Raw genomic sequence first — 14,472 nt, 5'->3', positions numbered from 1 at the left:
CTCACTCATAGGATCAGTGTAATATTAATATTTGTTGTTGATTTTGCTCTTTTTATTATAAAAAAAAGTTATTTTGGACTTTTGCAAACAGTATTAGTTTTTACACTGTCTTTTTTGGGGGGTGTGGGGGGGGGTCATTTAAAGTTATTGATAGTCAAGCAGGCACACAGTTTCTTGGGAAATGGCTTTTTGATTTTCCTGTAAGCAGTAGGAAATGCATGGATGGATTATGGCAGTACATAATGTATTACCTTTGGTCTTGGATAGAAATAAATTTGTTTTTTGCCTTGGCACAATAACCAAATACCCAGGCCAATTTTTCAAATGTTCATGTTTCAAATGAGTCAATAATTTAACCCTGGAAGATGAATGGGTAACTTTACAAGACTTTAAAGTCTTTTTCCAAATGCTTTATGGTTAATTACAATGGTGAATCATTTAAATAAAATAGTGCACTATCCTTTCTCAGATATGACTACTTTGCTGATTGTTGGCTGGAAATCAGGCAGTCTTACATTAAGATTCATATGGTTGATGAAGTCACATCAGCTCAAGTGTATATTTACTTTCAATCGTATTGGGGTTCAGGCTTTAGAGTCCCTTTAAATGTTGTAGTCAGCTTTTTGTCTGTATTTCTCTCTGTCTACTGGAAGCTCACAGAAGTCATGACAAATGTTGCCATACCAGCAGGCTAAAACCATTCGATAAGTGTTGAGATAACTGGAAAACGTGCTTTAATGTGAGAGGAGAGGAGAGGAGCCTTTAGTTAATCGCCACTGGCTACACACCCTGATGTGACCCTAAATTGGATGAGCATGAACATAGCGAAATGGGTCCTTGCCCCATCAGGGTTAATGGACCTTCAAGGTATTACCAGAATTGTGGCAGTGCTGATGCACAGTAGCAAGAAATTGATTATGTTGAGATTCTAAAAGACTCAACACAAAATGGTCACAGCGGAGATTCGCAGACAGAAACATTGACAGGCACCCTGCCCTCCCACAAGATCGTTCAATCGTAAAAGACTGGGGAAAACTGTGTTATTGTGTCTTAACGTTAGCTTTTGAAGAATATCAGTTATAAAACATACCCTATTTTGATATTTCGACCACAATCGAAACAGTGGCAGACCATAGTACTGTTGACTGTGAAGGTCCAAATACATTTGAGAACATTTCTTCGCATTATGGTGGCAGTACACTCAACTCCACAACAAATACTTAATTTTTTTTTTAAAGAGACTTTAACCTACATATTACCTCTACCAATTGACTGAACCTGAATAACCTACATATTACCTCTACCAATTGACTGAACCTGAATATAAAACAAAGAGAATTGTATGGTGCAAATTCATATACAGTGTTGGGCAAGTTACGTCAAAACTGTAATGCATTATAGTGACAAACTGAAAGTAATGGGCGTATGTCTATCTTGTGTATGTATTGTCCATATTCAACCAGTCGTCTGCTGCTGCCGCACTCATCTCTGCTGTAGTAGGTACAGATTAATAGCATATCCGTTTTATTTCAGTGTGGAAAGATGATTTGCAATGTTCTGATTTACGGAACCAATTCTACACAAAACTCAAAGCCTCACCGTACACCCTTTTGGGATTTGAGTCGACAGCGTAGCGCACACAATTTACAGGAGTTTCTTTGCTTGGTAAATTACCCTGAGCCACAAGCTCATAATAAGCAACATCGCAGACACACAATATTGTTACTCCTAGAGGTTGCGTTTGATTGATGAGAATGTTCGTAGTGAAATTAGCCTGCAGTGGCAAAGAGCACACCGTCAGTGCTAAAGGGCTCTTTGACTGGGACATAAATACGCGAGTATACCCAATTAAGTCATTAGAGAGAGCAGTAGGGAGCTCATCATACATACACGGCCCTTCATTAGCGTGGCAGCGACCCCTGTGAACTGCCCATGATGAATATTTCACGTTCGACGCTGCTCCTGACCTGCAGCACCCCATCATTAATAATCCCGACGCCGCAGAACCCTGGCACTTGTGGCCTATTAATACTTCACCTCCACACGCACAAAAAAGAAGTCTCTCACGTCCTACACTTATTCTGGCCGTACACAGCATATTTCAAATTCTTCCATCGGCAGACTGCCCCTCGGCAGCTAATGATGATACAATAAATAGACGCTGCTACATTTATTGCCGTTTGTGGCTTGGAGCTGCAACATTGCAGAGCTGATTGTGATTTTATAGACCCCTACCCCCCAAGCTTGTCTTATATTTCAAGGTCGAACTCGGCAAAGTGGGAGTCAAGCACCTCTCCCGAAATTGATGCCTCTTAAAAGCAAACCGTATGGTCAGATAATGACGACGACGAGTGCTGTCTGTGTGGTTTATGGTCACGTGAAGGTTTACAAGTATTGGGAGGCGGCCGATCAAGGTCGGGGTGAACGATCTACTTCCTTGAGCTTAGGCCATCTTCGTGTCATGGGTATGGCAATGCTGTCCCAGCTGGGGCATGGGTAAAAACTGTTGCAGAAAACACAGGGCTCAAAACCTATTACATTTGCTTCTTAGCAGGATGTCACAATCCAACAAATGTTTATTGTACAAGTTGTACTTTTGAAATTAAAAAACGCACATCATTTAAAATATGAATACAGTAATGCCTTGCCGTATGAGTTAAACTGTTACTTGACCACATTTGTGACCGTTTCACATATCTTACCCATTAAAATGAATGGAAATGTCATGTATTTTGAATGAAAAAAAAAGTGTCATATTCTATGCATTGTATGTACTTTACAAAAACAAAAACAAAAATAACATGCTGGCAATCACATATAAAACAAGAATGATCATACATTTTTTGTTATACTCGCCTACTCAAGTCAATGCGATTGAAGCTACTGATTCTAGTGTCCGCGCCTTGGCCACCTTTGGAGAGTTTAAAGCTCAATTTATACTTCATACTTACTTTTCGGCCCTGCAACCATCCGTTCAGCAGCTGTGGGCGTCTTGCGGAAATGGAAATTACAGGTGTCTTGAGGAAATGGGATTTACAGTATGTAGTTGTTCTTTGCAATGTATAAAGTATATATAGTATGATTCTGAGCACTGGTATCTGAAAATACCAAATTAATCACAACCAATTATTTAATTTGTGTAATAAATACATACAAATAAATAAAAGATGTTTTCAAAATCTCATATTTTTAATTTCTATGATTGTTGTAAATTGGTTAGAATAAATAGAATGCCTTTTTTGACATTGTATAGCCTTTATAAAATGAAATTGCTCCGATTGCTCCACATTAAATAAATCTGAAATAGGGTAAATATATTAGAATAGAAATGATAGTTTCTTAGAAGTGCAATCATTGATCTTTTCAGTACGTTCATGATTTTTTGTTCTTCAGAGTGTTAATAGCTCTGGGGAATAAGGTGTCCCTGATTCTTTCTTACTGGCTTTTATGAGCCCTGTGGAGTTGATCAGAGGTAGGCTTCTTGTGCTTGAAATGTTGGGGTTTGGAAAATAGAGGTCAATCACACTCTGGAGTGGACACTGACTGGCTGACATTGTGTTTGGCATAACCTGAAAGGCTCCTGCTGTCAAAATGGAAGAGCATGTGAGAGTTGTCAGTCCACAAAATGGCAAATTTAACGTTTAAGTTCTTTCAGAAGCAGCTTGCTGACAACAGAAGCGGCTCAACTTTAGCCTACCACATAAATGCAAAGCACCTAGCCTTAACTGCAGCCCCAGCTTACGGCAGCAGCAAAGAGGCTAATGAAACAAGCAAAAACAAAGCTGTTTGCCAAGCTAAGTTGGAGAACAACACACTTTTAAGTTGGCAACGGACAGGATGAGGCATTTTATTATAATGTTACTTTCTAATGATTTGCCGATTGACGAAAGAAAACAGCAACATTCCTCCTAATGGTCAAAATTAAAGGTTACACCCAGCACTTGGTACAAGTTTCAAATAAAGTAGAATGTACGTGGTTACAACAGCCTGTGTTAGTCCAGTAAAGAAAAGAAATGATTAAGGCCATTTTCCTTTGTTGTATACAGTATTAATACATTCATCTGCCACAATAAACGTCACGAACTCTAACGCTTGAAGAATTCTTAACATAGTTATTGACTAATATTACTTAGTTTTTTGATGAATACAGTACTGTATAATGTACTTTCTTGCTTTTTTCAATTTTTTACCATTTTTGCGCATTTTTTAAATTATTTTTTATTTTGAAATATTTTTAATTTTTCCTGGAAAAACCCGCGAAAAACTGAGACCGCGATATCTGAGACCGCAAAGTAGGAGGGATCACTGTGTGTGTGTGTGTGTATATATATATATATATATATAATATTATATTATATGAAATATTTCTTCTTCTTGTGAAAGTGAAACACCAATTGTTTGCCTTGTTTTTGGAAATGAACCGAGTAGAGTGTAGTGAGTATAGTGCTGCATTCACAGTTTCAACAGTCTGGATGATGCGGTGCTATAAAAACACCAATGACATTTGTTATTTCCCAGGAGAGATTGTTTAAATGTCATTGGAAATTGCCTTTACACTGCACTAGTTTTATATCTTTGTACTACGCATTGATGTCTGTGTGACTCTGTTTCAAATTAGTTAACTAGTTTTATGTAATGCCGATAGCATATCACTAGCCGTGAAGTCCACTAGCCAGAGGCTAAGCTGCTCTGTCTTTGTTTCCTTGTTAGAGTGTGAGGCACATTTGCTGTCTCCATACACCTCTGTATTGTAAAATTCAGAAGATAAACTTTGAGCCTTTGGAATTAATTTTTTAAAACTGTCCTCTTGGGTTTTACTTCTTAGAATTGAATGGCCGGTTTATTCAAATGTTCTCGTAGGCCGAAGGTTGCCTATTCCTGTTTTTGACTTTTCTTGCTACAGTAAAACACACAGCCTATCCCAAAAATAAATAAATAAATAAATAAAAATAAAAAAAGCTGATTTACAGGCCAACTGAGTTTGTTTGCCTTACAGGCTTTTTCACATTGCAGATGGATTTTATCTGATTTCCTTGTTTGTTTGCCTCAAAAAGCATGTTTCCCCCTGCGAGCATATTAGCGAATGAAATTTCATTTAGACAAATGTATGAGGAGAAATCTCAGTTACAGCACAGCCAAGGCTTTGTTATCTTCCTGGGAAAAAAAATCATTTTCTCCTCAATCTACAGGAGTCTCTCAACAGCTGTGAATTACCATTTTCTGTCTGTTTGATCCATCAATATCCATTACTGTGTAGCTCTTACTCAAATTTGTGTTATGTTCATGTATTTCTCTCTCTCTCTCTTATTTCGTCCATTGCACAGCAAGGATTAATGAGTCCACTTTGTCCCACAGGTGTCTGTCCTGTGTAAACAGCACATTTCGCTGCCACTGGTGCAAATATCGCAACATGTGCACCCATGACCCCAGCAGCTGTTCTTTCCAGGAGGGCAGAGTCAATGCCTCAGAGGTACGACATTAACTTGCAATATGCAATAATACGACAAAGTGAATGTACTGAATGAAACCATGTTTATCCAGTCAAAGATTTGGAAACCCTTTCGCTTTCTAATGGTCTCAAATACATTAAAGGTCAAGAAATTGAAGCTATTACTAAATTGTGAAAATGCACAATCGTCTTTCCAAGTCATAACGCACTATCCACGTCATAAAGCTGAGCGAGAACATATGTGCAAAGACAAAGCTGTTATCCGGGCCAAAGTTCTCACTTTTAAGTGTTTTTATTTAATAAAACATGCTGTTTTGATTTGGATTTCTGTTTGTTTGCCAATTACTTCCAGCAATACTGTATTTACTATTAATTGACAAACCTTGTATAATATGTAAGGTAACGTTAGAGGGTGTTTCCAAACTTTTGACTGGTCCTGTACTGCATTGACAAACCATTCAATTTGTCATGTAATTAACTAATACTTTTCTTGCAATCGTCAAAATTAAAGCTGCCAGCAGTTAAGAATTGACCTCCTCTTTTTCATGGCAACCCTACAAAAATTTGGTTCTATACTAGGCTCCCTATATATTTTCTACTTTCCGTAGTGCTAGTCGTTATGGAACTCAGCAGGTATGTAGCACTTCTAAAATACATTTTCAGCAGGATACATGCTTGCAAAAAACGGTGAATTTTTAAGTATACTGAGACCCACCAAAGAAACAACTACCGGTGATTTGTTGCTGGTATGAAACAAATTCATTCCAAAGTAAATTTTTGAATAATACAGTCTAACTGAACCCACATTAGTTAAACAGTAGCTATGTAATTTATGACAGGGTTGTATCTTTATCTTTCGATGTAACCAAAAAACTGATACCACACACACATTTCAAACACAGCTGCTTGGATCAAAGCATGGCTTGAATATGCAGTAAAACTTGCGAGCAGGACGTGTATTATTGGGATTAGAGATGTATTTGCTGCTGTAATCTCCAAGGGACATACTGAAGTGTGCATTAATACAGATGATGATGGGCAGACGTCGAGATAGATGACAGTGACAGATTGTTAATATCCTGTGGAGAAACAGTTATGTAAACACTCCAGAAATGATGGAGGCAGACCCGGCAATTTATGGACCACATGGAGGGAAATATAAAAAGTTAAACAGCTCATTCCAATCTGTTTGAATAATAAACCAATTTCAGCAGTTAAAAAGGCAAGTCATGCCACAGGAATGTGGATTGTGTAAATGCTTCTTTGGCCTGTTTAAAGACAGTATGTGGCACATTACATTTCTCTTCAAATTCTATTTTTCAATGACATTCCACTAGCTTCCAGTATATCTATTTTTTTTCTGTCTTTATTATTTAGGATTGCCCCCAGCTTCTCGACTCCGGGCAAATCCTCATCCCAGCCGGTGAGGTGCGACCAATCACCCTGAGGGCCCGCAATCTCCCACAGCCGCAGTCAGGCCAGCGGGGCTACGAGTGCGTGGTGAATGTGCAGGGCGTCGGCCACCGCGTCACGGCGCTGCGTTTTAACAGCACCAGCGTGCAGTGCCAGAACAGCTCGGTATGGATACATTCATATATTTTTTGGGCTGGGTGATGATGTACTATTATTTTTTTTTTTTATATTTTTTTTTATTCACAATTTACAACTGGTACACAGTCTCGGGCAAAAATTTGGAAATATTCGTCAATTCAGTGTTTTTTTTAATTTATTTATTTTTGTTATTGTTTTCATGTATTGCAGAAAAATATTTAAGTCATCAACAGAATGCGAATTAAGTTTGATCATTTCACTTAAGCATTTGAGTTTAAAATGATGATGGGTCAAAAAGGGCAGATCCGGTCAAACTGACCCAACTTTCGCATTGTTTCGCATTGCTGAATAAAAGTCAATGGACAATGATTAATATTTTGATTTCCAAAAACTAGGGGTGGGAATCTTTGCCTGTGTCACGATTCAATTCCGATTTTAGGGTCTCAGATTCAAAATGATTTGATTCAGTCAAAAATTGTCCTGGTTCAATGAATAGATTTGCAACTTCATACAACTTCAGTCTGCTTTGCAAGACAGAGTAATACAATTGATTTTTTTTTTTCTTTTCATTTACTAAGTTTTGATTTGGAGGAACGTGCCTTTTCCCCCAAAATAACACGTGGACAACTGTTACTCTTTGAAGCGAGATATACATTTAATAAAAACAAAAGTAAACATTTAAAAAAGGTAGAACAAGTTACATTGTCATTTCAAAGGAAATTGCTGTATCAAAATACGTGAAAAATTGTTGCCCAAGTGAAAAACATTAATATTTTTCGGTACATTTATGACAAACGAGAGATGAAAATAAACTTTTTCAAGTGAACAGGTAAATTGTGTGTGCACAGCATGAAACGTGCCGGTTTGTTCATCCCTGAGCATATTGGGAGAATTATCAGTCACATTTGTAACATAGTTTTTAATGTGAATGTTTGTGAGTAGGCATGGGACGATATCACAATCTGACGTTATCATAAAATAACCTTGAGCAAAAATATCACTGTATTGAAATTACAGCTCTAAAATATATCATTTTAAAATCTTTTTGGGTAAATAGCCATTCTCAAAGATGCACAACGATATTTTGAAAGACGGCTGATTTGAAATTAATCAATCGTCCCTATTATTATGTGCATGAATTAATAATACAATTTGAATTCTATCATTTCATGCCGATTAGAGTCTAGTTCCCCCTTAATAGCCTTGTTCTTTCTGTCAGGCTCGCATTGGCGCATTTTCAAAAGTCAAAAACCTCTCAGACAGCCGACTTCGTTTGTTTGGACGGGGGGGAAAGTTCGACTGGTTCGCCTTCTTGATCCACACTTTAGCTAAATAGACTGATCGCGTCCTAGCTCGAATGATATCGGATGTAAAGCTCCGTGAAAGTAGCACCAAAGTAGCAATTGGCTTAGGCAGCCAAAGAGCGTGAGTCACATCAAGAGGATAATAAACTAGGAAGTGAATTTGAAAACGTGATTGGTTAAGGTATCGAAAGAGTATGAGTCACGTTGAGAGGATACAACCCGTTGCAGGCTGGATTTTCCTTGTGTGAGACATACGCATTTTGATTTGAAATTATGCGTCCCACGGCATAAATCTTGCGTCAGGGAAGCAGGCAAAAAAGAGCACTGAAAGTGAGATTTGCAATTTAGGGTACAATCTTGTTAAAGGTTGCCTGCTCATGATGGAATTGTGGACATAAAACTTCGTCGACAAATAATTTGAAATAATTATTATTTCAAGTATCACTAAAATGATATGTTTTAACTGCCGATGCGGGTTTATTGATGTTTAAATGCTCCAGAAAATAGCCCGTGTAGCCGAGTAATGCGTACGTGTGCGCATGAGGGGTGTTTATTCGAGTCGGACATCAGTGAAGGGGTGGGTGTGAAACATACGGCCCACCACTGAATGACATACATGACAGAAGAAGTTCAAAACTCACAAAGTGGACATGATGTCATGTAGAATATCGGAGTGTTATATGCTAACTGCTAAGCAGTAAGTTTAAAAAAAAAAAAAAAAAAAAAAAGATTATTTATAATTTAATACGGACCAAGGCCGAATGTTTGATGATGTCCCAGATGGCGGACAACACACATTGTGGACTTCTTCCAAGCATCGAACAATTTTACTTACGCTGAGAAGTAGCAAGATGAAGCTAAAAACTGATATTAATGTGAATGCTAGTAAAGTGTTCCATTTTCTGTCACTGCGTCGATGAGCAAGCTATTTCGTCTTCTAGACAAAATACATATATAAACCGAAAACTACTGAAAAGGAACACGGGAAACGAGATCTTTTTTTGTTTTTTATTTCGTCTGGCACAATTTTCTCAAAAGGGACCGTTGGCAGTAAATGAAAAGGAGAGGGAAGAGACCGGAGGGCCGGAGTGGAAAGGAAATAAATATGTTCCTTGTGATTCGCTGTGACCTTGTCTCATAAACTGGGGTGTCAGAGCCACCAAACCAGAGTGATAGGCTACAGCTGAATACGGGAGATGTCTTCTCTTTGTTACGCGATTACAATGCGAGGCATGTCATCTGTAACAATGCATGAAAAGGGCATCGTCCTCTGACGCGGGTGATGACAGATGGTTAAAAAGCCTCTCATCTCACCACTGCCCTTTCATCTTCTCTTCTCCCTTTGCATCGTCTCCACTCACAACCGTCTACTGTTTTGCAGTACATGTACGAGGGCGTGAAGATCAGTGACCTGGCGGTGGAGCTCGCCATTGTGTGGAACGGCAATTTCATCATCGACAACCCAGAGAAGATTAAAGGTGCCATTCTCCATCCATCTCTGCCTATAGCCTAGAGGGCAAGGGACTCAATCCACAACGGATGGGTCACTAAAGGGCACCTCAAAGTCCCCCCTAAAGCGCTCACAGGGGAAGTTCACAATACCAATAAGTGCTTATCAAGTAGCGGACAGTCATTGGTGTGTCATCAAGATTGACAGATGGAGCTGCTCATTTGTTCTCCTTATCCTAATCAAGGACAGACACAGTCATGAATTCCAACTTGTCTTAGCTCGTACTGGCATTCAGGTTTGTAAAGTCCGTAAAAAGTTGTATTTCCGGCCACAAATTTTGCATGACCGGCTTAAAAATGATCAAACTTTGTTAGACATTCCAGAACAAAAAATGTCAGTCTTTTTCAGTCTTCAGAGCAAGTTAAGCTTTAACTTAACATTTTTTACTGTTTACTGTTTGTTTTGATCAGCACAAGAAAAGTGCCATTGAATCAAACACAGCTTTGATAAAATGAAGAGAAACAGCATGAAGCATAGTTTGTAAATGGAGAATTTGTAATAATCTTGCTACGTTTTGATTATGAAAGCAAATTCTGACGCGGCTCTGCAGGAGATTATTTAGCACATCTGCCTCACAGTTCAGAGTCCCGAATACAATTTCATCTTGCTCTGGCCTTCCTGTGTGGAGTTTGCATGTTCTCCCAGAGCCTGAGAAAATCAATGATGAATGGTTATAAATACTGAATGAATAAACAAATTGCCAACACTAATTATCTATCCATCCATCCATCCATCTAATATTGTAACTTCATCCTCACAAAGGTCGCAAATGTGCCAAAGCCTATCTCCACTGTCTTCGAGGAGGACACGTGATACACACTGAACTGGCGTTCGGAACGTTTAGACGTACAGCCAGCCATACTCACAAAGACAGCTAAGGACTATTTAGAGTGTCCAACATACCTACAATGAATGTTTTTGGAATGTTTGAGAAAACCAAAGTATCTGAAGAAAACCCGCACAGGCACAGGGAGACTATGCAAACTTCTCACAGAAAGCCCGAAGAACACCAATGACTTCTGCGAGTCCTCCACCATAATCAAATTAATTATTGAGTCATTTATTATTCAGTCAAGGTTTATTAAACAAAGTGTGTGATTGTTTAACAAACTAACTGACTAACATGTTATCGGATTTCATGAGAGAGGTTTGGATTTAAAATTGAAAGCATTTTAAAGGACAAAAAAAAAAGAGACAGTCACACTAGATCTATGTGTGAATAGTGAATCTATATGTGTAAGTGTGAACTACCACTGGCCCACGGTTGGCAATAATAAAGTGAATTTAGTTATTTTATTACCCTCCTTTGTATAAACCATTTTGGTGAATCACACAAAAAGTGAGCAAATGTGTGTTTCTCCTACAGTGCACCTGTACAAGTGCAGTGCCCAGCGAGACAGCTGCGGCATGTGCCTGCGGGCAGAGAAGAAATTCCAGTGCGGCTGGTGCAGCAGCGAGGGCAGGTGCACCATGAAGCGCCACTGTCCGCCCATCTCGCCGTACGCCAGCCGTTGGCTTGACCTCTCTGCCACCAATGTCAAGTGCACCAACCCACGCATCACCGAGGTCTGTCTATTTGGGTTGCTGTCTGTGTTGTCGTGTGTTACGCAGCAGAATGAAATGCATGGTTATTGTGTAAAGGCAAGATGCTATTCCATGACTTTTTGACACGTTATTCCAATTTATTCGATTTACCCCATTCCAATTTCAAGATGTTCCACATATTCGTGTCATGGTGACGGCTGCTTGGTGTTTAAAAATAATAGTTTTCCCACATTTCCACATTTACACCCAAAACGTAACATTCACTTACATCAGGGAGATTTGACAGATCACATTTAAAGCTTTCCCACTTCACATTCACAACATTTAGCTCAGTCATTTCACCATTGGGATGATTTCCAGCATTCAAAAAAATCATACTACAAAAATCACCACTTGAACCACAAAAATTTCTGCATTTTCACTTTTTTTTTTTAAGTTTTCCTCCTGTAATTTCTACATATTTTTACCTTCTCAAGTCATGTTCATGTCAACTGTACATGGCAAAAATGTCCATCCATCCATCCATCCATCCATCCATCCCTTTTCTGTATCTGCTTGGGTCACAAGCCTGCTTGTGCCTATCCCAGCTGTCTATGGACAGTCGGCAGGGAACACCCTGAACCGGTTGGCAGCCAATTGCAGGGTACACAGAGACAAAAAACTATTCACACGAAAGGACAATTTAGAGTATCCAATGCACCTACCATGCATGTTTTTGGGATGTCAGGAAGGCTGAAGCGAGGTGGATTTGATCTCGGGTATCTGAACTGTGAGGCGGAAGTACTGCTTCACCACGATGCCACCGAGCTGCCCTCCTTGTGTACATTTACTATCAATTGTCTCTATCGTCATCCATCTGACAAGGTAATTGAAATACAGTAAATATCTTAGATACAAGCTCCTCATGGTGGCAGGAAGCTCAGCACTTTGACAGATAGTCAACAGTCCTTTGAAAAATTAGGCATCAAAGTGTGATGCCACTCCTAATTTTTACTGTCACAATATACATTGCCCTAGGTCCACATATTAATTTTTAAAACAAACGCAAAATACCAAAGAATTGCCAAGGGTTAGCATCAATATGGTGTTGTTCCTATTAAAGTTGGTCATATTTGAAAAAAAATGGCGCATCAGCACATGCAGATAGAAAACAGAAGAATACTCACAGGCATGTGTTCATTATACTCTGAAAAAAGGATAAATATTATTGCAGCTTCATGAGTCACTTTCATTTATTGTAATTCGGTGTTTCAATTTCTCCTGAACTGTCGGTACAAATAAATTCATACACAGATTTCACTATTCACTTCATACTTGGACGTCACATTCGGTACCTACAATTAGGCAACAAATACATTAGTTAATTGCTGTAATGCTTCTAACTCATTTTGCCTGCCTGAGAGTAGTGAATTAACATCATGATGAAAAATATGGTAACTACAGAAGACAGACAGGAGATTGAAGCCACACCACCAGTAGGATCTCTATGGATTGCTGTCCAGTCTGTCAGGCACCGCTGGCTGGATTGGAGACACAAACATTAAGAGAGCTGCCGAGACACGCTATTGCTAGGCTGAATTAAATGCTAACCATTCATACTCCGTTGCACAGTACACTAACGGCTGATCCATAACACATAAACCGGATGATCTAGGAAAAAAAAAATAGCAGAAAATTGCTATGTCTGGGAGTGTAGCATTACGAGTCACGGAAACCTTGTTATATGTTCACATTCCCCACACTGTAGTGCAACTGTACTTAAGGCTAACTGCGGCATAAAGTGGTTTCATCACCAGATTATTATGTCCCATCACGCAGACTACACCCAATGACAACTTTATTGCACACTCGCGACCTTAGTGATGATAAGTGGCTCAGAAGATTGATCGATGGATAACAAACCAAGTGACACTGCACAAATGGGCTCACCTTATTGAAGGGCAGTTGTGGTGATATTTCAAATCTTTCTTTCTATCTATGAATCGATGAGAATTGTGATCATCACTAAAATATTTGGGGTCCCGGCTTTATCTAAAAACCTTTTGTTTTTTACGTTTTTGTGTGCATTTTTGAAACGTCACTTCTGAGTAAATAATTTGGTGAGTTATTTTAATCCATACTAACTACAGTATGTTGAGCAAAAAAAAAAGAAAGGAAATGGTGGTACCAATATGTACAACATAGATTCATATTTTATTTTTCACTAAAGAAGTGTTTGCTGAGTGAGCATATGAACCTGATGTGGTTCAGTATCTCCAATGAGGTTAAAAACCACTGATATTTACTGGATATATATATATATATATATATATATATATATATATATATATATATATATATATATATATATATATATATATATATATATATAAAACTCCTCTGTGCAGAAAGATAAATTATTCAAGAAATAATTTCGCAAGTTTGACAGATCTATGAATGTGTTTCGTCAGCAATGCTGACACTTTACTGGGCACAGCAGCCACTTTGGTCCAATTGTCTTATCTCAGGTTATTCTTTGAGTTCAAAATTACACCACATTATGCGTTGTGGACATTGTGCTGCTTTTTTATGTTATACCAAACTTGTACTGAACCGTGATATTTATGAACCGTTACATGCCTACTTCCAGTAGTTGTTGCAGTAAATACTTTGTTTGTTCATACAGAACAGTATTACCCCCCGGTATCTTAACAACAATAATATAATAATGATTCAGTTTAATTCTTTGTAGAGTACTACTTTCCTTACCTTCTTAGAAAGCAATGCAAACATTTCTGTTGGTTGTTTTAGGGAGTCTGAAATGGAATGATAGGATTTCAGCTAATTTCAAATAGCAAAAATATGTAAAGTGTTTTTCCTTGCATGTGTCGTCATGGAATGATAGACTCCGTCTCAAAGCACCATAGATGGGACGCTTACTCCTTTCTGTTGTGTTGAACGCATCTGGATCGTGTCACTTACGCAAATTCATACATACTAACACCATTTGCTGGGTTTGTTTTTGTAAAAACAAAAAAACAAAAAAAGAAAAAAATCTGATCATTTAATTTGAGCTGTAGCGACATCAGCATCTGGGACTAAGACAATTGCTTGCACACAGGCCTCTGAACTTG

At 38.4% G+C, this 14,472-nt stretch overlaps 1 protein-coding gene across 1 annotated transcript in view; it reads left to right on the top strand.

The window, feature by feature from the left end:
- Positions 1 to 14,472, top strand: part of LOC148418646 (plexin-A2-like) — a 128,467-nt gene that overhangs the window by 73,628 nt on the left and 40,367 nt on the right. The window contains exons 9-12 of the mRNA XM_088422996.1: positions 5,356 to 5,470; positions 6,827 to 7,027; positions 9,686 to 9,782; positions 11,181 to 11,380. Of these exons, the coding sequence (XP_088279122.1) occupies positions 5,356 to 5,470; positions 6,827 to 7,027; positions 9,686 to 9,782; positions 11,181 to 11,380 (613 nt within the window). The remainder of the gene's footprint in view (positions 1 to 5,355; positions 5,471 to 6,826; positions 7,028 to 9,685; positions 9,783 to 11,180; positions 11,381 to 14,472) is intronic.

Source organism: Hippichthys cyanospilos, chromosome 9 (assembly GCF_059441005.1).
Source record: "Hippichthys cyanospilos isolate Australia breed blue-spotted pipefish chromosome 9, RoL_Hcya_1.0, whole genome shotgun sequence".
NCBI lineage: Eukaryota > Metazoa > Chordata > Actinopteri > Syngnathiformes > Syngnathidae > Hippichthys > Hippichthys cyanospilos.
Note: the sequence above shows the minus strand (reverse complement) of the source record. Positions and strands in the feature narration are given on the sequence as shown.